General features: G+C 50.4%; 3 protein-coding genes across 19 annotated transcripts in view; 1 reads left to right on the forward strand and 2 right to left on the reverse strand.

Moving 5' to 3' along the window:
* LOC102934530 (zinc finger protein OZF) overlaps nt 1–26,936 on the reverse strand; it is a 1,287,564-nt gene that overhangs the window by 568,455 nt on the left and 692,173 nt on the right. For 3 of the 13 annotated variants that reach the window (XR_006287727.1, XR_006287728.1, XR_006287729.1), the window contains one exon: nt 19,536–20,925. The exons of 7 other annotated variants lie outside the window; for them this stretch is intronic. The gene's annotated coding sequence lies outside the window, so the exon portion shown is untranslated. Of the gene's footprint in view, nt 1–8,402; nt 8,595–19,535; nt 20,926–26,936 lie in introns of those variants that run through there. 3 more of the 13 variants (XM_043537290.1, XM_037887341.2, XM_037887331.2) reach the window with 3 other exon arrangements.
* The window catches only part of LOC102930400 (zinc finger protein 501), a 1,110,025-nt gene that overhangs the window by 418,799 nt on the left and 664,290 nt on the right, over nt 1–26,936 (forward strand). The window lies entirely within an intron of this gene.
* Nucleotides 12,425–24,577, reverse strand: LOC122463953. Of its 3 annotated transcripts, XM_043537550.1 has the most exons (3): nt 23,086–24,577; nt 21,839–21,907; nt 12,425–13,059 (listed from the first exon to the last, which is right to left on the reverse strand). In XM_043537550.1, the coding sequence occupies exons 1-3, from the start codon at nt 23,637–23,639 to the stop codon at nt 12,978–12,980; spliced, it is 705 nt and encodes a 234-aa protein (XP_043393485.1). In that variant the 5' UTR covers nt 23,640–24,577; the 3' UTR covers nt 12,425–12,977. The 3 variants fall into 3 exon arrangements, with proteins under 3 accessions (XP_043393485.1, XP_043393487.1, XP_043393486.1); XM_043537552.1 differs by lacking the exon at nt 21,839–21,907 and having other exon boundaries at nt 23,090–24,577; XM_043537551.1 differs by lacking the exon at nt 21,839–21,907 and having other exon boundaries at nt 12,425–13,062; nt 23,090–24,577.

Raw genomic sequence — 26,936 nt, forward strand, 5'->3', positions numbered from 1 at the left:
CCTACCATGGAGGATGAACTAAGGCAGCTCTCCCCAGAAACCTTCTGCAAAGGCTTTTAGAGTACCTCCAGGAGAGCTTCATGGAGATGGCCCTGGAGGATTTGCACTCCATCCGCAGATACGTTAACAGACTTTTCCAGTAGCTGTACTGCCCACGAATGCATCCCAAGTCCTCAGGGCTACTTAGTCATTAAAAAACGCTTGCTTTTATAACATGTATTATATTTAAAAAGTACACTCACCGGAAGTCCTCTCTGGCTTCGTTGGGTTGGGAGGGTATTTCAGTCAGAGTGATAAAAAGATCCTGGCTGTCGGGGAGAACGGTGTGCTGTGTGCTCTCCCCAAGCTTGTCCTCCTACTCCTCATCTTCCCCATCTGCAAAATCCTGAGGCATGGCGGAGAGTACCCCATCATCGGAGTCCACGGACAGGGGTGGAGTAGTGGTGGTGGCCCCCCCTAAAATTGCTTGCAGCTCAACGTAGAAGCAGCATGTCTGGGTCTCTGTCCCAGAGCGTCCATTTGATTTTTTGGTTTTCTGGTGCGCTTGTCTGAGCTCCTTAAGTTTCACGTGGCACTGTGTTGTGTCCCTGCTGTAGCCTCTGTCCCTCATGGCCTCGGAGATATTTTGAAATGTTTTGGCATTTCGTCTTTTGGAACGTAGTTCTGATAACACGGATTCCTCTCCCCATACAGCGATCAGATACAGTACCTCCCGTTCGGTCCATGCTGGAGCTCTTTTTCGATTCTGGGACTGCATGGTCATCTGTGCTGATGAGCTCGCCTGGCCAAACAGGAAATGAGATTCAAAAGTTCCCGGGGCTTTTCCTGTACACCTGGCCAGTGCATCTGAGTTCAGAGTGCTGTCCAGAGCGGTCACAATGGTGCACTGTGCGATACCTCCCGGAGGCCAATAACTTTGAATAGCATCCACACTAACCCTAATTCGAAATGGCGATATCGATTTCAGCACTAATCCCCTCGTTGGGGAGGAGTACAGAAATCAGTTTTAAGAGCCCTTTATGCTGAAAAAATGGCTTTGTTGTGTGGACGGGTGCAGGGTTAGTTCAGATTTAACGCTGCTAAATTCGACATAAACTTGTAGCGTAGACCAGGCCTCGGTCTTTGCCAGCAGCTCTCACCTGAGACCTGACAAAACCATCACACCAAACCCATCTCTCAGAGGATGGTCATGTGACGTGTCTACAGAAAACTCATAACTGGTCAAGACTCATAATGACTGAGAGATCAATGTATGGGTCATATGTAAAGAAAGAAGCATTTATATTGAAAATCTACTTTATGGACTTCGAATAGAAAAATCAATCACCGAGAGGTTACGGGCTCTAGGATTGGCCCATCCACCCAAGAGGGAGTCGTCACTCCTCACTAGTCAGCTGGCAAGGTAACGCAAAGCTCAAGTGACCAGCCTTGCTCCCTCGCAAACTATCAATGGAAAACCATTGGGGCACCACCAAACAACTGAAACTGGGGTGGGGGTGGTTAGCTGAAGGTAACACAAATTTAATCATCTGAAATCCAAAATATGAATAGTTTAAAAGGCACATGTTACCCGTGTATGGTGTGGAGGGGAAGCCCAGAGCGTATAGGGGAGGGGGAATGTTTGGAGGAGGGGCAGACTGGGCAGAGCTAGGGCATGGCTGGACCAGGGGCAGGAGGCCCAGCTGGAAGTAGCAGTGAGAGGCCCAGCTCAGTGTTCAGATCAGGCTACATCAGGCCCAAGCTGGCATGTGCCATACAGTATGCTACTGCCTGTAACACGTGTGTGCAGCAGCCTAGTACATCTGACAGCTACTGGGTCCTACAATGCTAAGAGAGGGCTGGATAGGATAGACAAGAAATGCTGGCAGGAAGAGGAGGAGGTGGAGAAAGAGAGAGAGACAAACACCAGTCTTCTCTCATGTACTTAGTTACTGTAACCACCATGTGTGTGTGGGGGTGGGGGTGGGGGGCTAGGAGGGTGAGAAAACCTGGATTTGTGCTGGAAATGGCCCAACTTGATGATCACTGTAGATAAGCTATTACCAGCAGGAGAGTGGGGTGGGAGGAAGTTTTGTTTCATGGTCTCTGTGTATATAATGTCTTCTGCAGTTTCCACAGTATGCATCCGATGAAGTGAGCTGTAGCTCACGAAAGCTCATGCTCAAATAAATTGGTTAGTCTCTAAGGTGCCACAAGTACTCCTTTTCTTTTTGCGAATACAGACTAACACGGCTGTTACTCTGAAACCTACCATGTAATTAAACTGTCAAGCTCTTGGGGCACAGACCATGTCGGAGATTGCTCTCACTGGCTGGGTTACCAACTGCTCATGACAAACACCTGAAAGAAGGGGAGACAGAGCTGGAAATGGTGGCAGGAGGAGGAGGTGGAGAAGGAGAGAGACATTTGAAAGTATAACCATTATTCCCATTCCACCATAACAAAAAGTACAGGAGCGGGGAGCTGCACTTTAGAATCACCCAGCAACTACATGGAAAGAGCACTGGACAGGGACAATTCCTTGGCTCTGCCACAGGCCTCCCAGGTGACCTTGGGTAAGTCATTGTACTGCTCTCTGCCTCTGATTGCAAACTTCTTTGAGACCCGCAAATGCCTATAGCGTTGCTAACTCCTCCAGCCAACACTGCTCTGTGCAAAAAGCTAGGAAATTCACTTTCAAAAAATGATAATTCAGGATTTAAGGTTGCCCGGAAATGTCTGGTACCCCTCCAGAAGAGAGATCAGCAAAACTCAAACTTGTAATAAGTAGGAAATGCAGAGATAAGGTACTTATGAATGTAACCCTAAATCTGACCGACGTGAGCAATGAGCCTTCCTTTACTCCTACCCCACACCTATGTGCACCCGGCCATTTGAGATAGTGCCTGTCAGGGTTCCCTCCCTACTCTGAACTCTAGGGTACAGATGTGGGGACCCGCATGAAAGACCCTCTAACCTTATTTCTACTAGCTTAGGTTAAAAACTTCCCCAAGGTACAAATTCCTTTTGTCCTTGGACGGTATGCTGTCACCACCAAGTGATTTAAACAAACATTTAAGGAGGGCCACTTGGAGCCCTATCTCCCCCCAAATATCCTCCCAAGCCCTTACACCCCCTTTCCTGGGGAGGCTTGAGAATAATATCCTAACCAATTGGTTACGAAGTGAGCACAAACCAAACCCCTTGGGTCTATAGGACACTGAAAAATCAATCCGGTACTTAAAAGAAGAATTTTATTTAAAGAAAAGATGAAAGAATCACCTCTGTAAAATCAGGATGAAAGATAACTTTACAGTGTAACAAAAGATTCACAAACACAGAGGAGCTCCCTCTAGGCTTAGTTTCAAAGTTACAGAAAACAGGAATAAACCTGCCTCTAGCAAAGGGAAAATCCACAAGCTAAAAACAAAAGATAATCTAACATGCCTTGCCTTATTTACTTACTCTTTTTGCAATATTGAGACTCATGTTAGGATGATTTTAGGAGGAGGAGTTTTCTGACCTGATGATTCTCTGCTTCCCCAGAGAACACACAAACAAAGAGCACAAACAAAGCCTTCCCCCCCTCCGCCCTAGATCTGAAAGTATCTTCTTTCCCCATTGGTCCTTTTGGTCAGGTGCCAACCAGGTTATTTGAGCTTCTTAACCCCTTACAGGTTAGAAGAAATTCTAGGCTACCCTTAGCTGTATGGTTATGACAGTGCCTATCACTAAAGTACTAGGGAAAACGACAACCAGGGCACACAATAAAGCACTTTATCTTTGCTAAGACGGAATTTGGTTTTAGATGAGCTACATTGTACAGGAGCTGCTGACACCTCTTCTACACTCAGACACTGAGCCTGCTCCCCAGAAACAGCCGCACACTTGGTCAATTGAACACATCTTCACCCCTTTTTACAGCTCTTTCATCCTTTCTCACACAAGTTCCAGCTAACATTCTACATTCACTTACCCATCATTAAGCACACACACTGCTCTCAGGTCCCACCTCACTGCTGACCATTCCCATGGCAAGCAGTCTCCTGTTTCCTCCTGACAACATGCCCAGCTCAGTGCAGAAAAGATACAGACTGGAAGTTCAAGGTACACATGCACCTCATTCCTTTCATCGCACACACGGGGGGGGGGGACTCAGACCCAGATCTTCTCATATCACAATCACACCTCCACCAAGTTGCTCTAACTAACACCTCTGCCATTCAGTGCAGTTACACCTATCACTGTGAGTGGAGCTGGAGTGCAGGCAGAGAACGCCCAGTGGCTGTTGCCAGCTCCAGGGGGCAGAGTTAAGGTTGCATTGGCATGCACATTAGCTCTGTATTTCCTAGTTTTTGGAGGTTTGACTTTTGCTGAACTTGACATTCTGGCAGGGCCCAACATACTACTGGGCAACCTTACCTCTACATTAATGAAGGCATCAGTGACTAGATGAATGTTCAGTAAATACGCAGAAAGTGATGGTTCCCCATCCCTACCTGCCATTCACACAGGCAGCAAAGCCCTGGGCAAGGCAACTTTCAGAGGCCAAGAGAAGGGGACAGAGCTTAGAGTTTCTCTGCCAGTGAGGAAGTGGTAACAGCGCGGGAAGACTGGCAGCGGATAGTTGGAGGGGTGAAGAGGTTTGGAGTATGGTGGGGGGCAGAAGCAGCTGGGACTGGGTAACCGGGGGCAGGGCAGACTAACAACAAGAGTTTTTGCAATAAGATGGGGATTTATCAGTTGGAAGTGACAGAGGAGGAGAAAGACCTAGGTGTATTGGTTGATCACAGGATAATTATGAGCTGCCAATGGGATGTGGCCGTGAAATAGGTTAATGCAGTCCTAGGATGCATCAGGCGAGGTATTTCCAGTAGACACAGGGAAGGGTTAGTCCTGTTATACAAGGTACCGATGAGACCTCATCTGAAATACTGTGGGCCATTCTGGTTTCCCATGTTTAAGAAGGATGAATTCAAAGTGGAAAAGGTACAGAGAACGGCTACTAGGATGATCTGAGGAATGGAAAATCTGCCTTATGAGAGGAGACTCAAAGAGCTTGGCTTGTGTAGCCTAACCAAAAGAAGGCTGAGGGGAGATCTGATTGCTCTCTATAAATACATCACAAGGATAAATACCAGGGAAGGAGAGGAGTTATTTAGGTTAAGCACCAATGTTGATACTAGAACAAATGGATACTGGCCATCAGTAAGTTTTGGCTTGAAATTAGGCAAAGGTTTCTAACCATCAGAGCGAAGTTTTGGAACAGCCTCCCAAGGGAAGCAGTAGGGGCAAAGAATCTAACTGTCTTCAAGACTGAGCTGGATACCTCTATGGAGGGGATGGTAGGACGGGACTGCCTACAATGGCAGGTAGCCGATCTGCGACTGCTAGCAGCAAATATCTCCAAAGGCCGGTGATAGGACACTAGATGGGGAGGTCTCTGAGTTACTAGAGAATTCTTTCCCAGGTGTCTGGCTGCTGGGTCTTCCCCACATGCTCAGGGTCTAATTGATTGCCATATTTGGGGATGGGAAGGAATTTTGCCCAGACTCAGACTGGCAGAGACCCTGAGGTGTGTTTTTTTTTGGTTGTTTGTTTGTTTTTCTGCCTTCCTCTGCAGCATGGGGCATGGCATGGGTCATTTGCAGGTTTAAACTAGTGTAAATGTTGGGTTTTTTGGTAACTTGAAATCTTTAAATAACGATTTGAGGACTTCATTAACTCAGCCAGAGTTTAGGCGTCTATTACTGGAGTGGGCAAGGGAAGTTCTGTGGCCTGTCATGTGCAGGAGCTCAGACTAGATGATCATGATGGTCCCTTCTGGCCTTAAAGTCTGTGAGTCTATAAACTGTGCCTTGCATTGCACAGACACTTGCCCCAAAGAGATCACACTCCAAGTAGACAATGGGTAGGAGGAAAACAGAGAGAGGCTAGGACTTCCCTAAGCAGGTCAGTGACAGAGCCAGGAACAGACCCCACTAACTCCAGAGCCCCGTCACCCACAGCTTGGAAAGGTCCCCAGACCCCACTGTATTAAGCTGTGGGAAGAGGTGGTTTGTCCATGGATGCACAAGCTGTCCTGGCAGGGCAGCTCAGCTGCAGTCCCTGCACACAGCTGGGGGGGTGTCCCCTGGGTCAGGAGAAGTCAGTGTCCAGTCCTGTGGGGCTGTGCTCCTGGCTCGTACCTCCAGCACTCACTGCTGCCCCTCCGTTACCAGCTGCACTGTTCAGCCAGCCCCAGGCCTCGGTGAGGTCACTGTCCCCCTCCCCACCTCAAACCGTCCAACTGGGACATGGTGCACCCGTGCCAATCAGACTGCACTAGTGTAAATTGTGTCTGTATGAAGGGTTTGCACCAGGGCCTAAAGCACCAGCGTGGCAGAGACCTTCAGTACCCAAAACAGCGCTAGAACTGGGATCTCTTTCTAGCTCTGTCACGGACAGCCTGGGTGACCTTGGACACGTCAATGTTTCTCCTCCCAACTTTCGTCTATTTACCCAGCTGCCCACTCACTGGGGTCTCCTCTCTCTCGCCAGAGCTGCTCACCCCTAAAATCCATGTGGGTGTCCCCAGGGCCAAGGTAGCTCAGCTCTGGAAGAGTCTTACAAGGATAGCTGTGGAGTATCTTTCCTGAAAGTTTTTAAGAACAGGTAGGACAAAACTCTGCAAAGATAATCTACATATACTTGGTCCTGCCTCGGCAGAGAGTGCTGGACTTGATGGCATCATGAGGTCCTTTCCAACCCTACATTTCTATGATGCTAAGCAATATATACGTAGAAAAACAACATACAGAATAAAACCCACCACAACATAATGTCAGGCAATTCAGAGAAAAAACAACTAGAAAAAACTATACTCCACAGCATAAAAATGACAATACAAAGAAAAAGAAAGCAACACAGTGCAAACTAACACACCCTAGGACAAAAGTACACAATGGAAAAGAGCTGAATTCAAACCAACACAACACAGGCACCAAACAAGCTGAGGCAAAACAATGCACCATAAAACTCTGCAACACAACATGGTGTATCACAGTTCTAAACGGCACCATGCAAAACAGCTCAGCGTGGAACACGACACACCACAAGTCAGAATTATTTCAATGTAGGCCTGGAAGGGATCTTGAGAGGTCATCTACTCAAGACATTCCCAGACTGGTCTACCTCTAACCTGGTCTTCAAAACCTCCCATGAAGGAAATGTCACAACCTCCCTTGGAAGCCAATGCGATGCAAACACTCAGACCACAACAAGGCTGTGCGCGCACACGCTGGGCTTGGGGTTAAGGGGAGAGGCAAGAATTCAAACAATCTGGGTTCAGATCCCAGTTTCGCCCCAAATTCTCCATGCAAACTTGAGCAAATTACTTCAGCTCTCTGAGCATCAGTTTCCCCATCTGTAAAACGGAGAGTAGCCGCCCACCATTTCCCGATGTAGCCTTTGGGGTTTTGTGGCAAGGCCCCTCGGTCGCTGCGGGCACGTCTACGCGGCAGGTGGGCACCGGCGGCCGGCCCGTGCCCGCGGACAGGGGCTCACGGGGCTCAGGCTGTGGGGCTGTGGAATGGGGGTGTCGATGGTCCGGCTGGGCTGCAGCCCAAGGCCCGGCCCCCTCCCACCTCGCAGGGTCCTCCAGCCCGAGCCCGGACCCCTTCCCTGCCACGAACCAGCCCCTTCGCCGAGCCCTGGGCCCCGAGCCGGCGGCATGGGCCAGCGGCGGGTGTCGCAGGCAGGTGGGGAGACCCGGGGTGTCCGCGCAGCCCCTGGCCCAAGGGGGCCCCGATCTCGGCCAGGGTCTGCGCAGAGCCCGGCACGACAGGGGCCCGACCGCAGCCGGGGGCTCCGCGTCCCCGGATCGGGTTGGGGGCCCTGCAGCCCCTGGGGGGGTCACCCGGGCTGCTGCTCGCTGCTGTGGGGAGAGAAAGGGGGCAGGGTGGGAGCGGGGGGGGGGGCCCGAGGAGGGGGCAGGGGTAAATCCGAGGGGATCTCAGCCCCCCCCATCTCTCCCCGCTCCCCGGGGGGCCCCGGCTCCTCCCCCCCCGGCCACGTCCGGGCTGCGCCGACATTTTTCCCTCCGCCCCTTTCCCCCGGTCTCCCCCCCCTTCCTGCCCCCTTTTCCTGCCCCCCCGGTCTCCCCCCCTTCCTGCCCCCTTTTCCTGCCCCCCCGGTCTCCCCCCCTTCCTGCCCCCCGGTCTCCCCCCCCTTCCTGCCCCCCCGGTCTCCCCCCCCTTCCTGCCCCCTTCTCCTGCCCCCCCGGTCCCCCCCTTCTCCTGCCCCCTTCTCCTGCCCCCCCCCCGGTCTCCCCCCCCTTCCTGCCCCCCCGGTCTCCCCCCCCTTCCTGCCCCCTTCTCCTGCCCCCCCGGTCTCCCCCCTTCTCCTGCCCCCTTCTCCTGCCCCCCCGGGGCTCGCTCCGGTACCTGGAGGCTGCAGCGCCGCAGCGGGGCGGGCGGAGCCCGGGGCGGCCCCAGGGCGGCTCCGGCGGGAGCGAGGCCGGGCCGGGCACGGGGGGGTTAACGAAGGTCTCACCTTAGCCCCGCGATCTGCGCATGCCCAGAGCTCCAACGGCCCCAACCGCTTCCCGGCCCCACGCGAGCCCAGCCCGGCTCCGCCTCCCCCGTCCGACGTCACTTCCGCTCCCGGGGAAGTCAGGCACTACATCTCCCAGCCTGCCCCGGGGGCCGCTTCCGCCTCCTCCGGCCCAGGGCAGGGCGGGCCCCGGGGTCAGCCTGACCCCGCCCCCCCGGCCCCGCCCCCCGCCGGCGCCTTCCCGCGCCTCAGGCGAACTCTCGTGTCCGCGCGTCCCGCCCGCTGGGGATCGAACCAACCGCCCCCCGGCCCCGCCCCCGGGTCCAACCGTCCGACCGGCCCCGCCCCGGGTCCAACCGCCCCCCGGCCCCGCCCCCGCGTCCAACCGTCCTCCCGGCCCCGCCCCCTCCGCGTCCAACCGTCCTCCCGGCCCCGCCCCCTGCGCGTCCAACCGCCCCCCCCGGCCCCGCCCCCGGGTCCAACCGTCCTCTTGACCCCGCCCCCGGGTCCTCCCGCCCCCCGTGTCCAACCGACCCCCGCCCCCGGATCCAACCGTCCCCCCGGCCCCGCCCCCGCGTCCAACCGTCCTCCCGGCCCCGCCCCCTGCGCGTCCAACCGCCCCCCGGCCCCGCCCCCGCGTCCAACCGTCCTCTCGGCCCCGCCCCCGGGTCCAACCGCCCCCCGGCCCCGCCCCCGCGTCCAACCGTCCTCCCGGCCCCGCCCCCTGCGCGTCCAACCGCCCCCCGGCCCCGCCCCCGCGTCCAACCGTCCTCTCGGCCCCGCCCCCGGGTCCAACCGCCCCCCGCCCCCGCCCCCGGGTCCAACCGTCCTATTACCCCCCCAAGCCCACCCCCGTCCCGATTTTTCACATTTTGATACCTGGTCACCCTGCCCTGCCCCCTGGCTGCTGGGATGGGGGGTGGGACTGGTCACCCTGCCCTGCCCTGCCCCCTGGCTGCTGGGATGGGGGGGGTGGGACTGTGCCGACCACCGGCCTCCCCCATGACCGGCCCCCCTCCCCTGGGAGCGATGGGGCTGTCCGCAGGCCGTTGCTCTTCCAGGGGCTGGTGACCGTCGAGGCGGCGGCTGTGAAGGTCGCTGCGTCGGGGGGGCCGAGCTGGAGCCCGCGCGGCCCTCCGCAGCGACGTCCTGCAGGAGAGCCACGAGACCGTGACCTCGCTGGGTACGGGCTTCCCGGCCCCTCCGTTCTTATCGGGGGACATGCAGCGTCAAGGGTCACCTCGCCCCCACAATGCAGCCTTAACTCTGCCCTGGACAAGAACGCACCCGTGTGCGGCTTTCTTGACACAACCTACAACACTCGGCACGGCACTGAGGAATCCCTGTTCCTTCAAGTTGGACACACACCTCCCTTTGTGTCACAGTCCCAGCTCTGCCCAGCTGCTCCAGCAATTCCCGCCACCGTCCGTGAAAGCTACAGCTGACTCGGTGCCCATGGCGGGAGGGTGTGCAGGTAAATGGTGGTATTCAAATCTGTACAACACAAACAATGGCATGTTCTTTTCCTCATTCCTCCTGTTGATTATTCCCCAATACATTTTAGGGCCGAGAGATACTATTAGGTCATCTAGTCTGATCTCTTCTATGATACGGGTCAAACAGTTTCATCTAGTTACCATTCTAGTGAGCTGAATACTTCCTGTTTTGATGAAAACATCTTCCAGAAAGGCATCCAGTCCTGCTTCGAGGACTTGAGGAGATGGAAAATTTGCTAATTCCCTGGGTAGATGGTTAACCTTTGCACCACCTTTTCTGACCTATTCCGCGTGACATTTGCCAGCTCCAGGGTTAGGGGGTAGGGGCAGTATTAAGGTTGCATTGACAGGGCAGCATGTTAGTTTAGTTCTTCATTTCCTGGTTTTCAGAGGTTTTTACTTTCACCACTATACACATGCTGGAAGGGCATGAGGTAGCACTGGGAAACTTTAACTCTGCTCTAATGTAATTTGTGGGCATTTAATTTCCTTGATTTCTTTTTAATGGACCTTTTTTGCCACTGTAACTGTGTCTACATTTCAGCTTTTCCCAGCAAACTATGTCAGGTAGAGATGTGATTTTTTTTTCACACCAATAGTTGACAGAGCAATGCTCTCAAAACTCTGAATTAGCTACCAGTCCAATATCTCCATGTAAATTTGAGAGCACTTGAAAATCGTGTTCAAAAGACAAATGTTGGTATCAAGGCAAGACTTCGAAGAGAAACTCCTGCAGACTGTAAGAAAAATCCACAATGCACATTGCCAGAAAGTTGTCAGTGACAGGGCTCAGACTCAAATGCATGATACAGCTCAGGTTAAATGGCCATGGCATGTCCTCTTGAACCAACCCGTTCCTGGGACAGGGATGGCTGGATCCCTTTTAGCTTTAAAAGACATTCCTCTTGTTGCACAGCTGAATGTCAATCTCTTTGGCTCATCATTTGATGATGGTGTAGGGAGGAGGGTTTTAGGTTTATTAGGAACTGGGGAGCCTCTTGGGAAAGGAGGAACCTATACAGGAAGGATGGGGTCCGCCTAAACCAAAATGGAACCAGACTTCTGGCATGTAAAATTAAAAAGTTCATAAAGGGGCTGTTAAACTAAGGGCTGAGGAACGACAATAGGAGTGAAGGAACACATGGTTTGGATAGAGCCATCCCTTAGGGGAGGATCGCTGAATGGGGATTCTGTATATCCGAGTAAAGAGCAGAGGACAGAAGTTCATAAAGCAGAGGTACTAGCTGAAGAGAAACTGTCAAATGACAAAGAGTCCTATTCAATTCCATCGCATGAAGGCAGACAACTAAATATTGACAGATGTGATAGGTTGTTGTGTACAAATGCAAGAAGGCTAAATTCTCAGCGGAGTGTCCTTGAATACCTGGTTTTAAATGGGGAGATTGATTATTATCATTCCACCAAGCTCAGTACTACCTATTTTTATCAATAGGACATGGTAATATCACAATACAAAATATATAGGAATGACAGAATAGGTTGTGCTTGCGGTTTTACCCACGCAGTGTAGGGCACCCCACCTCTACTTTGCCGAGGGCTGGGGGTGTGAGACACCTATCCTTACTCAGGGGGCTCCGGAAGAAACCTGGTCAATTTAAGTACCAGCCCTTTCCCATGGGGCTCAGTGCCCTACAGGTCTACAGAACCTTTTCCCAGTGAAAGAGCCTTATGCAGCTGTGTTCTAAACATCTGTTTATTAGCAACACACACAGAACACAATACCAAGCAAATTTCTTAAGCTCACCAATCCCAATATACAGACAGATTTCTGCCAATGGCCAGTCAGGATCCACTCATCCGGGGGTTCCCAGCGCCCATGCACATCATGGTCGTGTTGTGGGTATGATGTTTTCCAGCTTGTTTTAACAGATAGCTGCAAGCACGGACTTACTTTCCCAGCCACGAGATTACAGTGGGGGGTGTTGAAATGCCCATAGTGATTCTGGGAGACCCAGCGTACCCCTTACAGCCATGGCTCATGAAACCTTACACGGGACACCAGGAAAGCAGTAAGGAGTGGTTCAACAACAGCTGAGTAGGTGCTGGATGACAGTGGAATGTGTCTTTGGCAGATTAAAGGCACGCTGGCGATGCCTTTATGGAAGGTTAGACCTCAATGTGGATAATGTTCCCATGGTCATAGCCGTGTGCTGTACGTTGCATAATCTCTGTGACGCTATGGGTGAAAGGTTTGCTCGTGAGTGGAGTGCTGAGGCAGACCGCTTGGGCACTGATTTTGAGCAGCCAGATACCAGGGCTGTCAGAGGAGCCCAGAGGGGAATTATTCGAATTAGGGAGGCTTTGAGGCAGCACTTTGACAATGACCTCCAGTAACATATATCTCTTTCCGAGTTGATTCAATGTTACATACCATGTTGTTTTTCTTGGGGGCAATGGTGACATTTGGGGCCTTCGATTCCTGTAATAAAGTGATTAAAATGCCTGTGAACGTATTGGCACTTCCTGCTATCTCACCGTATAGGGAAAAAAAATAAAGAGGATTTACCATTATAAAAGTTTGCTTTCATTGCACAAGAAACAGCACACACGAACGTACAGTTGCTTGGCAGGAAAGGAGGAACCAGGGAAGGCCAGACTCTCACAGCTGTGTGTAGGTCCAGCTCTCACTGTGAAAGTTGTCCGAGGGGGTGGAGTGAAGGGGAAACTGAGAAGTCACAAAAGGTGGAAAGGAATGTGTGGGCAGAGTTGGGGGGGCAGGGGAAAGAGTTCTGAATGTGTTGCAGTGAAGGTGGAGTGCTGATCTCCTGACGCTGCAGCTCTATTAAGGACTTCAGCATCTGTGTTTGCTCCTCCATTACTTTAATTATCCGCTCAGTAGTATCCTTAACAAATGCATGATTCTCTTTTCTGTCCTGCTGTTCGGCTTCCCAGCACTGCTTTTGTTTCCTTTTGTCTGCACTGGAACACTGCATGACCTCCCGGAACATGTCATCTGTTCTTCATCTTGAGCGCTTTCTCGTCTGGCAGAGAAGCTCGGCCAAAGTGCGTGGGGTGTTCCTGAAGACCACATCTGCTGAAGCACAGGGGACAATGAACAGAAGAGGGATTGTTAAATTCATGCACAGCACTGAAACATTTCTGTTAAACACAACATTAGCAACATTGCCATCACTTTCTCACTGATCCTGGCCAGGCACACATCTCTGTGAACACCCAAAGCATTGTGAGTGTTGGCGGGGGGGAGAGCCCCACATGGAGAAAAGAGCACACACTCTTTGCAAGGGTTGTGGTGCAGCATTATAGGGAACAAATTCTAAAATTCCCCCACAGTGGGGGAAGGAACAAAGCTGCTCTGCAACGTGATCATTGGCAGAGGATTGCCAATTACCTCCAAGAAACTTTCTTGTCAAGAGCCCTTGCAGGCCAGACTTGGTGGGGGGAGGGAATCATAACCCCGACATGGTGGCCGATGCTGGGAAAAAGGGTCCCGCCAGCTAGAGCCTGAGGGCATGTGGCCACCGACAGAGCAAGTGTCTGACCCGTGGCATCCCTGCACCACAGCCAGGACCTGGAAAGGAGGCCTGGAACATGTGAGAGAGAGACTGTGAACTTCCCTTATGTTCCAGAGACTGCTGTTTGCGATAGCCTGTGCCTCAGAATGAGATTACGTGTTTTCCTCTAACCTTTCCCATTTTCCTTATTTTTAAAAATCAATTGCTCTTTAATAAATTGTATTTGCTTGCTTGAAGTACCTGCAATAACACCATCCTGATAACACCATCCTGGCCACCATGGATGTAGAAGCCCTCTACACCAACATTCCACACAAAGATGGACTACAAGCCGTCAAGAACACTATCCCCGATAATGTCACGGCTAACCTGGTGGCTGAACTTTGTGACTTTGTCCTTACCCGTAACTATTTGGGGACAATGTATACCTTCAAATCAGCGGCACTGCTATGGGTACCCGCATGGCCCCACAGTATGCCAACATTTTTATGGCTGACTTAGAACAACGCTTCCTCAGCTCTCGTCCCCTAACGCCCCTACTTTACTTGCGCTATATTGATGACATCTTCATCATCTGGACCCATGGAAAAGAAGCCCTTGAGGAATTCCACCATGATTTCAACAATTTCCATCCCACCATCAACCTCAGCCTGCTCCAGTCCACACAAGAGATCCACTTCCTGGATACTACAGTGCTAATAAACGATGGTCACATAAACACCACCCTATACCGGAAATCTACTGACCGCTATTCCTACCTACATGCCTCCAGCTCTCACCCTGACCACACCACACGATCCATTGTCTACATACAATACAACCGCATTTGCTCCAACCCCTCAAACAGAGACAAACACCTACAAGATCTCTATCAAGCCTTCTTACAACTACAATACCCACCTGCGGAAGTGAAGAAACAGATTGATAGAGCCAGAAGAGTTCCCAGAAGTCACCTACTACAGGACAGGCCGAACAAAGAAAATAACCGAAAGCCACTAGCCATCACCTTCAGCCCCCAACTAAAACCCCTCCAACGCATTATCAAGGATCTACAACCTATCCTGAAGGATGACCCAGCACTCTCACAAATCTTGGGAGACAGGCCAGTCTTTGCCTACAGACAGCCCCCCAACCTGAAGCAAATACTCACCAGCAAACACACACCACACAACAGAACCACTAACCCGGGAACCCATCCTTGCAACAAAGCCCGTTGCCAACTGTGCCCACATATCTATTCAGGGGACACCATCACAGGGCCTAATAACATCAGCCACACTATCAGAGGTTCGTTCACCTGCACATCTACCAATGTGATATATGCCATCATGTGCCAGCAATGCCCCTCTGCCATGTACATTGGTCAAACTGGACAGTCTCTACGTAAAAGAATAAATGGACACAAATCAGATGTCAAGAATTATAACATTCATAAACCAGTCGGAGAACACTTCAATCTGTCTGGTCACGCGATTACAGACATGAAAGTTGCGATATTACAACAGAAAAACTTCAAAACCAGACTCCAGCGACATACTGTTGAATTGGAATTCATTTGCAAATTGGATACAATTAACTTAGGCTTGAATAGAGACTGGGAGTGGCTAAGACATTATGCAAGGTAACCTATTTCCCCTTGTTTTTTCCTACTCCCCCCCCCCCGCCCCAGACATTCTTGTTAAACCCTGGATTTGTGCTGGAAATGGCCCACCTTGATTATCATACACATTGTTAGGAGAGTGATCACTTTAGATAAGCTATTACCAGCAGGAGAGTGGGGTGGGGGGAGAGAAAACCTTTTCTAGTGGTAAACACCCATTTTTTCATGGTTTGTGTGTATAAAAAGATCTTCTGTACTTTCCACAACATGCATCCGATGAAGTGAGCTGTAGCTCATGAAAGCTTATGCTCAAATAAATTGGTTAGTCTCTAAGGTGCCACAAGTACTCCTTTTCTTTATGCAATGATTAGTGGCTCAGGGAAGAGTCCAGTGTGGAGAGAGTACCACAGAGTGGGGACACCCTAGTCCCTGTTCTAACTGACCACAACAAGATTGGGGGTCGAGCCCCCCAGGAATCCTTGTCCCAGCCTTGTCAGGGTTATTAGGACTTTGCCACACATGAGGGTAGAAAGAGAGTCCTCAAGGTCAGGCAGGCTTCTGGGTACGGGAGTGAGGGCTCAGATCCTTTAGCTAGCCAATTCCACCGGGATAGTGTATAAGCCAGGGAAGTTTCCCACAGTAGCAGGACCATACCCCCCTTTACACTTGCACTCTGTACTCATTGCTTCTCTCTCTCTCTCTCTCTCTCCTCCCCATCTCTGCTGCTCTCCCTCTGGGCTTTCTCAGCACCTGGCCCTACAGTGCTTCCTGCCAGCCGGAGACTGCACTTTGTAGGCCTGCTCCTGTGGATCTGTCTCCTGATTCCTAGGGACTCAGCAAGAGAAACGGGCCTTTCCAGGAAATTGCCAGGGGTTCCAGGAATCTGTGTGTGACTCTGGTCACCACCAGGACTCATTTGGCTCCTGGCACACAAAGCAATTTAAAAGCTAGCTGCCCAGACGGGCTCAAATCCCGGACCTTCACTTTAGGAGTATGATGCTCTACCAACTGAGCTAGCCGGGCTTCCTGAAAGTATTTACCCCCTTCCACCACAAGAGCAAGCAGGCAAGTTTACCAGTGCCCAGGTAAACGTGAGGCAAAAAAAGTCCCAGGAACCCTTCCTCTTTTTCTCCACAGCCACTGCCTATCAGCAGGATTGTTCCTCCTCCCTTCTGTGCCTCAGTGCAATTAAATCTCCACACCTAGACAGCCATCCCATCCGCTGCACCCCAATTCCCCATGCTTAGGCCTCCCAGCCAAAGTCCTACACCTGGCTCCATAGAATTCAGGCTCACATCTTGCTGGGAACTTGGCTTTTTGTGCCCAGAGTGTCTCTGCCCCCTCAGTAGATGACCCAAGAAACGCGGTTTCTGCCGTTTCTAAAGAAGTGCTTGGAGAGGGTTTTCTCATGTGACTGAGTGGCCTACCAGCTAAGGCACCTGACTTCGGATCAGGTGATTGAGGGTTCGAGTCCCTTCGAGGTTCTGCTTGTGCAGTTCTCCCTTTGGGCTGGAAGTGCTGCTCTCTTCAGGGCCGGAACCTCTTCTTGGCCACTCAGGCCAATGCTCTGGTTCCACTAGAGCCCCGGGAAGGAGTTGCGGGTAGGTCTTCCAGTCTAGCCTTTTGCTATTCCTGACTTGCCAAAGACAATGGGTGGATGCCCAGGCTAGTGTGTAGAGCAGTTTCCCTCTTCCCAGTGTGCACCTGTCCCTGTGCTTGAGGGGGCTAAATAGCACTCTTTGGAGCTTCAGTGTTTCTCTGCTTCTCGCCAGCTGGGGAAAAGCCTCTTGGGGAAAAATCTCCTGCCCCACCGCAAGAGTGAGCACCTGGAGTGGGAACAGTCAGAGGCCCCACCAGGGAGGTGGCCCTGCTTTCCTACTGTCTTCTGATGTTGGCCACAGAGCATCAGCAGCCACCCCACATGGTCTGCGGGTGGTGTTCAGTGGGTGTTTGGCATTGCCAAGGAGCAGGCTGGCTGGGTGTCTTTGTGGCTGTCAGCTGGCCATGCATAGGCATGGTTCTCCTCGCCCTTGGTTACTCTATAGCTTTTAAGCCTTCCCTTGGAGCTGTCAGCACCAGCCACCTGTGCTCTAGGTGCCCAGAGGAGGAGAGGTGCGCTGGGCTCCAGCCTGGGACTCTTCCTCCCTCCTGCCTAGCCCTGACTAGGAAGCCTAGCCCTGGCACGCCTTTCTTTAAGCACCAAGTGGGCAAGAAGAAAAGTGTGGCAGCAAGCAAAAGGGCCAAACTTTTGGGCATCAGGTGAAGCAGCGAGAATCCCAACCATCAGGTCAAACTGCAGGATTGCAGGCATCGGTAGTGTTGCGAATTATACCCGATAGGTCACGCAGAAGGACTGCTGTGAATTATACCCGATAGGTCACGCACAGTTTGAGTCTACGCTGAGGCACACGAACAAAGTCCACAACTGCAGAGTTCCCAAAGATACTAAGTTTATTACTCTCGAGCGTGGTGCCCCCCTGCTAGTCAGAGGGAGACCCCAAATGCAGGTTATACAAAGATTATATACCCTTCAGCAAAGCATGTTGCCCTCGTGCATCAGAAACCTTAGCCAATAGACAAACCCTTTCCTTATCTACCACCTATCCCTGCTAGGTACATTCCCCATGCTTAAACTGTTACTTCAACTGCCCACCATGGCGCTGAAGCAATGCATCAGTAACTTTTCTTATCAGGATGGGAGGCCCACATCAAAAGGCCAGGAGGCAGGGAGTTAGGAACAAACAAAGAACAGAAACCGGGAATCGAGACAGGCTGGAGACAGGGGTCGTTTTCACAGGAATGCAGTATCTAAGAAACACTCCTTCTGGTACATGATGTGTTTGCTTTTAGACAATGGTGGGCCCCAAACCAAAATGGAGTCACATATGCAAACTTGTCCTTAACAGTAGCCAGGGTGGCAAGTTCTAGAGGCCCAACCCACTGCGACCATCCCGTCACGCCATCCCGACCGAAGACCTGGCTCTGGTGGGCGAGAGTCACCCAGCAGGAGGGAAAAGACTCACTCTTTCACAACTGGAGACAGGGAAGGGGAGCACTTCAAGTGCCAGGGCTTTGCCGCAAGCAAAGAGGAAGTCCCACTGAGATTTGAATTCGGATTGCAGGATTCAGAGTCCTGACCATTACACCATGGAACCAGCTTGTGCTGTTTTCTCTGGACATCTGTGACCCTCATGGGGCTGGCTTGTATAAGGGGATTGTTGGCCCCTCACTAAAGCTCAGTGGGGTTTTTTGGTTGGCTAGTTCCCGGTACAAAAGGAAAGGAGAAGGGTCAATGGGAAATCAGGACCCTGAGACTGACAGTCCCCAGCAGCAGTGGGGAGAGGCCAAAGCTCCAAGTTAGCCTGACTTTGTTTGGAGTCTCTGTCCTGCCCACTCAGCACTGGCCCTGGGGTCTCTCTGGCCCCTGGTGCCTGCAGCTCCTGGCCAGGGGCGGCAGAGTCTGGGACTGGGTCCAGCTGGAGAAAGTCCCCACCTCAGATGGGCACAGAAAGTGCTTGAGTGAAAGTCTGTCCCTGGACCAGCCCCACTGGGGCCGCAGGAACAGCCTGGAGCTCAGCCCGGGCTCCCAGCTCACACTGGAGGCAGCAGCACCAGCAGTGTCTTGTACCGTACAGAGCCCCGCTTCTGGGATCTGCCCCACAGCTCTTTTCCTGCCCTCCTTCCTACCAGCCCTCAGCTCCCAAACTGGGCTGCAGCTGCCGCACTCACCAGGCCAGGGACTCTCTGAGGTGGGAACTAGCCCCATCTCTGCTCCTCCTCCTGCCTCTGTGTGTCCCAGAGCTGCTGCAGGGACTGACCCACACCCAGGCTCTCGCTCCTATTAGCACTCACAGGGGCCGATCCAGCTACGGGAGAGTGAGCGCCCCTGGGAGCAGGGAAGTGACCAAGTCTCCCTGCCAGAGGGTGGGGGGAGGGGAAAGAAAGGGAAAGTGAAGAGACTGAAAGGGGATACGGAGAAATAAGTGGGGAAAGCAGTGCCCAGCTCTTTTCTCCTGCATCGCCCCTGAGTAGATTGCTCCTGTGCTCTGGGTAAATATCCCCCAGTGTCCAGGGTCTCCCAGATCCCCCTGCCTCCCAAGGGAATGCACGTAGGTGTCTCCTTCCTGCCAGTCGTGATTACAAGCAGCTGCAGGTGTCACCCTTATGCCACAATTTGAGAAAGACAGCAAACCTTCGGAACACGCGTCTGTATTTACAGTCCAGTGTTACAATCCTTTCTCCAGGAGCTGTTTCTTCTATACTCCTGCTGGATGGGCACAGAATGGGGCAGCAACAGGTTTGTGTCCATTTTGGTTGCTGCACATTCCTTAACTTAGAAGAGTATGAAATGAAGAAAATGGGAGATTCAATTAAAGGGAAATATACAAATACAAGTTCCAGCCCCGGTTGCTTATTGAAATAAATGAGTCGATATCCCAGTTACATGCTTTATTAACATGAACAAATAAATCCAAGAGCTCCCATCACGAAGGCTAAATGACTGTGGACACCACTCAACTAAGGGTTAAACAATGCAGTGATAAAGTTCAGGTCAAATCAGTAAATCAATGAGTTAACGAGGATATTGCATTGGAATCAAGTTGCCAATTTAGTCAAACCATCAGAATAATACAGCAGAAAATCAACACTTATAAACCCTAAAAGGGCAACCCGAAGAAGGCAGGTGCATATTTAGTGATGCTAAAAGCCCAATCAGAGATTTTTACCCAGACAGTGCAACCCAGATTTAGCTGAATATTTCAATACCGAAACCAAATTATTGCTTACATTTAGCCTACAACCTCAAAGCTAATTAGTTTTCTCCTTAGATTTCACTATTCTGTAGCTAATACTTCTCCTTGCCCTCTCACCCCAAAACACATACAGACCTTAGAGAGACATTAGTAAAAGAAGTTCAAACAGCTCTCGCTGAACAATATCTGTCTCACAGCTCAATTCCTTGCAATGCTTCCGCAGGTGAGGAGCACGCATTCAGTCATTTCATCGGGCAGAGTTTGAAGGCTATTAAGATTTGGGGAACTACTCTTCCTAGCATCTTTCCTTTGTAGATTTCAGAGGTGTTACACACACACACACGCCTTCCCCCTAATAGAAAGGCTGGGAGGTCTCCAAGTTCACAAAAAGAAAGACAAAAAGAAACAAAACATTATTAAGATTATAAGGGGTTGGATCTCTGCACCTCTCGGTCTTTGGATTCACCTGGAGCAGGAACTGTAGCCGCAGTTAAGGAACCAGGTAATGGCATAGATGGTCCAGCATGTTGGGCTAGCAGGCTTTTCAGGTACAGGGAGACGAGTGAAGGCTGCATAGCCTGTCGACGTTGTGCTTCATTCCCCAGAGGGGATCAGTGCTGGGATCCTGGCACTCAGTCTCGCTTAGGCTACGTCTACACGGGCAGAGTTACAGCGCTGAGAGTTACAGTGCCACTGAGCGAGCACTGAAGGGAAACCGCTATTGTGTGTTCACACTGTCAGCTGCCTGCGCAATAGTGTGTTCACACTTGCGGCACTTACAGTGGTACGTGGAGCGGTGCACTCTAGGCAGGTATTGCACTGAGCACCTCTTTCTCTTCTGCTGCTAAGAGTTGTGGGAAGGTGGAGGGAGGTGTTTCCTGAGCCCAAAAGCGACATTCCACTGTGGTCAGCACCTCCGTGAATGCCCCGTGATGCATTGCTTCCCATCTTAGCAATCCCTGTACTTCTGTCCATATTTGGTGCCACCTTTCAATGATTTGTGTTCTGCGTGCTCTGCAGGAATGGATCCCAAAGTTACTAACACGTCACGAGTGGCAGTGGAGTTATTCCTTAAACTACAAAGGTAGAGGAGTTAGACATTGATATTGCCATCCGTAGTAGCTACGATACGAGATTCATTGCGGCATTCACAGAGGTGCTGACCACAGTGGAGTGCCGCTTTTGGGCTCGGGAAACAAGCAGTGAGTGGTGGGATCACATCGTGATGCACCTCTGGGATGACGAGCAGTGGCTGCAGAGCTTTCGAATGAGGAAAGCCATATTCACAGGACTGTGTGATGAGCCTGCCCCAGCCCTGCAGTGCAAGGACACGAGAATGAGAGCTGCCCTGTCATTGGAGAAGCGCGTGGCAATTGCACTGTGGAAGCTGGCTACTCCAAACTCCCACCAATTGGTTGCAGTCAGGGTTCCTTCCCCACTCTGAACTCTAGGGTACAGATGTGGGGACCCGCATGAAAGACCCCCTAAACTTATTTGTACCAGCTTAGGTTAAAAACTTCCCCAAGGTACAAACTTTGCCTTGTCCTTGAACAGTATGCTGCCACCACCAGGTGTTTTAAACAAAGAACAGGGAAAGAGACCACTGGGAGATGTCTTCCCCCAAAATATCCCCACAAGCCCTACACACTCCCTTTCCTGGGGAGGCTTGAGAATAATATCCTAACCAATTGGTTACAAAATCATCATCAAAGACCCAAACCCTTGGATCTTGGAACAATGGAAAAATCAGTCAGGTTCTTAAAAGAAGGATTTTATTTAAAAAAAGAAAAAAAAAAAAAAGGTAAAAATCATCTCTGTAAAATCAGGATGGAAAATACTTTACAGGGTATTCAGATTCAAAACACAGAGGATCCCCCTCTGAGCAAAACCTGAAAGTTTCAGAAAACAGGAATAAACCTCCCTCTTAACACAGCAAAAATTCACATAAAACAAAAGATAAACTAATCGTTTTGCCTGGCTTACCTATACTGGTTGCAATATTGGAGACTGGAATTACGATGGTTGGAGAAGATGGATTTCTGTCTGGCCTCTCTCAGTCCCGACTGAGAACAAAATGTACAGTGCACAAAAAGAGCACAAAACAAAAGCCTCCCCACCCTCCCACCCCCAAGATTTGAAAGTATCTTCTCCCCTTATTGGTCCTTTGGGTCAAGTGCCAGCCAGGTTAGCTGAGCTTCTTAACCCTTTACAGGTAACAGGATGTTGCCTCTGGCCAGGAGGGATTTTATAGCACTGTATACAGAAAGGTGATTACCTTTCCTTTTATATTTATGACAGTTGCTAACCAGTTTGGAGTCAGAAAGTCGACCATTGGATGCACATTGACAAGTGTGCAGGGCCATTAATTGCATCCTGCTCTGAAAGACTGAGGCTCTGGGCAACGTGCATGACATTGTGGATGACTCTGCACAAATATGATTCCCTACCTCCATAGCGGGATAGATGGCACGCATATTCCAATTCTGGCACCTGACTACCTGGCCACCAAGTACATTAATCACAAGGGGTATTTTCGTATGGTTCTCCAGGCACTTGTGGATGACTGTGGGTGTTTCACAGACATTAACGCAGACTGATCCGGAAAGGGGCAAGACACATGTATCTTTCAGGACACTGGCCTATTCAGGAAGCTGAAAGCAGGGACTTTCTTCCCAGACCAGAAGATCTCTGTAGAGGAAGTTGAAATACCCATTGTGATGCTGGGAGACCCTGCTTACCCCTTAATGCTTTGGGGAGAGACAGCACTATAGAGAGGGCCTTATAATCATTCCTGTGCCCACCTTTTCCACAGGCTGTGTTCATTATGGAAGATATCTCGCTGCTGAGGGTGAGCAGGGAATCTAGGGAGGGTCTTCTCCAAGACTGCGGCATCCACCCTGGCCCTTAAGTAGCTCGCCTGTGTGAAGCAATTGTCTCCCCCACTCCTCCCCAGTGACGGCAGAGTGGCATGGGAAAGTTACCCTGAATGGGGGAAGAGACAAAGCAGTTCTGCCAAAAAAGCTGTGGCAATGGATTGCCCAGTATCTTCAGGAGAGATTCATGGAGATCTCTGGGGCAGATTCCAGTGAAGCGAGGGAGTCAATCATCACCCTGTTCCGCCGCTCAGACTACGCATGTGGTGGTACACACATCATACAGACACAAGCCTGCTATCTGCAACCCTCCTGCCCCCAAGAACTCACTTCAGCGATTCCCAAAATCAAACCCACCTACCAGGGGCCTCCTCTCCTGTTTGCACTTCACCAAGCTCCGACAGCTGTGACTGGCTAGCTTCCTCCGGCGTAGAGAAGAACTCCTTTCTGCATGCATCTCTGACCTCTGACTCATCATCTGCCTCTGGGTCTCCCTCCACCTCCTCATCCAAGATTTCCTCCTCCTGGCTCAGTCCACTCTCAACTGGCAAGTGAGCCACCGACGTATCCACACTAGACTTCGCAGTGGAGGTGGGGTCACCACCGAGTATCACATCCAGCTCTTTGTAGAACTGGGAGGTCATGGGTGCAGCACCAGAGTGGTGGTTTGCCTCCCGCGCCATGGAGTAGGCCTTCCACAGCTCCTTCACTTTGACCCTGGATTGCAGTGTGTCCCAGTGATGGCCCCTTTCTCCCATGCATCGTGAAATCTGTCCATACGTACCATAATTCCTATGGCTGGAGCACAGCTGGAAGGGGACAGCCTCCTCTCCCCAAATGCTGGTGAGGTCCAGCAGCTCAACATTGCTCCAAGATGGGGATCGCCTGATGCGTGGAGCAGGCGTGGTCATCTGGAAAGATGCGCTGAGACCACTGCATGCGTCACTGAGCCAACAGGAAGGGGACTTGCAGAATTCCCAAGGAATTTAAGGTGTGGGGTTCACAGTTGGTCACCTACGGGCGGTACAGTAGAGTTCAAACCGATGACCAGAGAGGCGAGAACAGGGATCGTGGGACACCTCCTGGAGGCCAATCGCAGCGCTGTAATCAACAAGGGTGTCTACACTGGCACCACGATGCTGTAGCCTTTGCACAGAAAGCTCTAGGCCTCTCATTGGGGTGGTATTTTTACAGCACTGCAACTTCACAGTTTCTGCTCACTAAGTGGCTTGGCCGTGTGTACACCTCGGGACTTACACCGCAGAAAGCTGCTTTACTGAGCAGAAACTTGCCAGTGTAGACCAGGCATAGATGGCTTACATAAGAACGCAAGACTGGCCATACGAGCCCAGTGTGCTGCCTGAGAGTGACCAGTGCCAGATGCGTCAGAGGGAATGAACAGAACAGGCTTGTTGACCTGCAAGGTGAAGGTCTGTCACCCTTACCTTTAACATTATTGTTGTTGATTCCTACTTACCCTATCTTGCCACACCTCCCCTGGGGTCTCTGGGCAAATCAGGTGTGAACCACTCCTTTGATAGAGACGTGTTCCAATCCAGCTGAACTGAGGCAGATTTTGGGCCAACGTCAGTTTGTAAAAGGCCTGCTTCACCCAGCAGGTTTCTCAAAGTATCTGTTGCTGTGAACCGCACTTAGTGTGGATGTGTGAACCCCAAAGATATCAAACATAAAAGACACACAAGGCCAGCTTTGGGGAGGTGTCCAAAGTCAGTCCTGAGGGTTTAACAGTTGTGCTCAGCACCTATAAAAAATAACTCGTTGAAAAATTAAATTAAGTTAAAAAATGGAACAAACAAAAAAAAAATCCACCCCCCAGAAAATCTCCCATCACATGCCCATCACCATTGTAGATTTTGACATCTCCTGCCTGATGTGACATCTTTGCTTTGCAAACAAGAGCCCTGGGGAACTCTGTGGCTGTTACCCTCTAACTGGGTAAAAGGCTCCACATCTTGTCTCAAGTAATTTTCTTCTTCAGGGAAGATTTATTTTAAAATTTATTATAATAAATTCCATTTTAAATAGAAATAATTACAGTCTATACTGGGTCTCTATTCTCATGCATGCTATTTCTCTCACATATTCCCCCACTCTAATTCCTTTGGAGTGAGGTTTTAATTTCAGGATTAGCCACCATTTCCTATGTAGTAGAAGGGGGCAGGGAGAGAACAAGAAGGAAACTTGAATTATATTGTAACTCTGAAAGTTATCACATGATCAGCTTCTTCCATTACACTAAATTACTTCATGTTAAATTTCATTGTCGCTGATAACAACTTATTCAACGATTACAAAATATAAACAGATAGGGCAGTGTTCTCTTAATTCCCATTTCCACCCAGTCAGCTTTGTGTGAAGTCACATTCTACAATAACCTAGGAGCCTTCCATTTCTGTGAGTTCATTTCTCCCTGGATCTTCTCCCATGAGTGTGGGTGGAAGGGGGTCTCACACTACGCAGGAAGATCGCATCATGAGAAAAACCACCTGTGCTCTATTTTCACACTTTCTAATCTTTCAAAGTAGCAGCAGGAGGAGAAGTGATACAACTGCATTAGACTTAATAGCAAAACTAAGAGACCAAACCACAGATTCTGGACTTAGCATTCATGTATCCAGCAGTCTGAACTGGGAATCCGATACATTCCCTCATTGGCTACCATCATTTGCCCAGCATGGAAGTGCTTCTTGTCCAACAAGGCAGCCAGATTGGGACCAATAAGGATGGAATGGCTCTGAAGGAATCAGCTGTTTCTTTCTGTGCGTCATGAAACTTTGGATCCAAATGGTAAAAGACAGCTGTGCCCAGTGTAATCATGGCATCCTGTAGGAGTGTGATCAGTGCCACTTAACTAGGGAGCAGGGTTCTCAAAATAGTTTACCTGGGCCACAGGTCACCAAAGCGTCCATCTCTGGGATGAAAATCAACCCCTAGTACCTGCAATTTCTACCTGAGTTCCTGTCAAATCTTTGACCTTCCTTGGAGTAATTTTACACTTCTCCGGGGTAGAATTCTTCACCAACCACACAACACATCAGAAGCGATAGTGAGGTATAACTCCCCCAAATATGCCCTTTTATTCCTTCAATCTGGTGGCACAGACTTAAATTAGGGACTAAATTCAGGTGCTGCTTAGAATCCCTGTAAGACACCAAATGTCAGGTATCTATTAAAAATAGGTGTCTTTCTACAGGTATATCACATTCCACATGGATTTCATTTTCTACACATTTGCAGCATCTCCCAGGGGTGAGCTGAACAGAAACATCACTTTCATTTTTCCCATCCCGACCTAGATAGGGATTGCATTTCCCAAATAATAGGCAACATGCATCTGATTAGAAAGGAGATATCTTCAGGAGCGACCTCCTGCAGGGCCTGGGCCACAACTGCTTTAGGAGCCAAGTGCATGGGTATTTTGCTCAGTTACAAGTCATTTTTACTAGGGAATCCTCTTCCCGGCCCTTTAGAAAAAATATTGACTTAAGCAATTGAACAACAGGGGGGATTGGGATGGTAATGGGGAATAAGGGAATCCCTCTGACTGACCCTATCCTCTTCTGTTGTTACAGAGGGAAAATGACATTTTCCCCTATCCCTGCCCTGTTCCTTTTTTATTATATTATATATATATAATATATTTATATATATTATATTTTCTTTATTATAATTCAATATATTTTAAGGGAGGAAAAAAAATCTGCTCTCCAACACAACCTGAAGCAACATCAGAGCAACTGGGAATGAAATCATTTGTTCCCGAAGGGGGAACTTGATGACTAACAATTGCTTTGAAATGGGGGAACAGTATAACCGTGATGCTCAGGGTTTGTTTAGACTAGGAAAAGTGATGGAGTTTAGGTCAGGTCAAGGGGAAAGCCAATGCCAACCACTGCACCTGAGCTGCATCTGCTCTACCACTAGAATTGTCCTTTTACACCAAGATCACTCATTTGAGGAGCCAAAGCCATGTACAGACCTAGTGGATGTAAGGCACAGGTAGTTTTTGACTCAGTGAAGCTTGTTGGGATCAAACCTCTCTCCCCATCCGGGAGCTGTTGAACATTCCTGGCTTGAGGGACACACATTCGTACGACTCAAAAGGAAAGCAGCTGATAGAAAAGATCACAGGACTGACCCCAAAAAAGGGTGAGCTGCAAAAGGCAGACGCAGGCAACTGATCTGGG

This window comes from Chelonia mydas, chromosome 28 (genome assembly GCF_015237465.2).
Source record: "Chelonia mydas isolate rCheMyd1 chromosome 28, rCheMyd1.pri.v2, whole genome shotgun sequence".
NCBI lineage: Eukaryota > Metazoa > Chordata > Testudines > Cheloniidae > Chelonia > Chelonia mydas.

Excerpts from the sequence above, each read along its gene's own strand:
- LOC122463953 (XM_043537550.1), bottom strand. The coding sequence starts at position 23,639 with ATGACCACGCCTGCTCCACGCATCAGGCGATCCCCATCTTGGAGCAAT. Across the intron at positions 21,908-23,085 it reads GGAGAGGAGGCCCCTGGTAG|AGAGGCCAGACAGAAATCCA; the intron begins GTGGGTTTGATT and ends GTCGGGACTGAG. Across the intron at positions 13,060-21,838 it reads CAATATTGCAACCAGTATAG|ATGTGGTCTTCAGGAACACC; the intron begins GTAAGCCAGGCA and ends GTGCTTCAGCAG.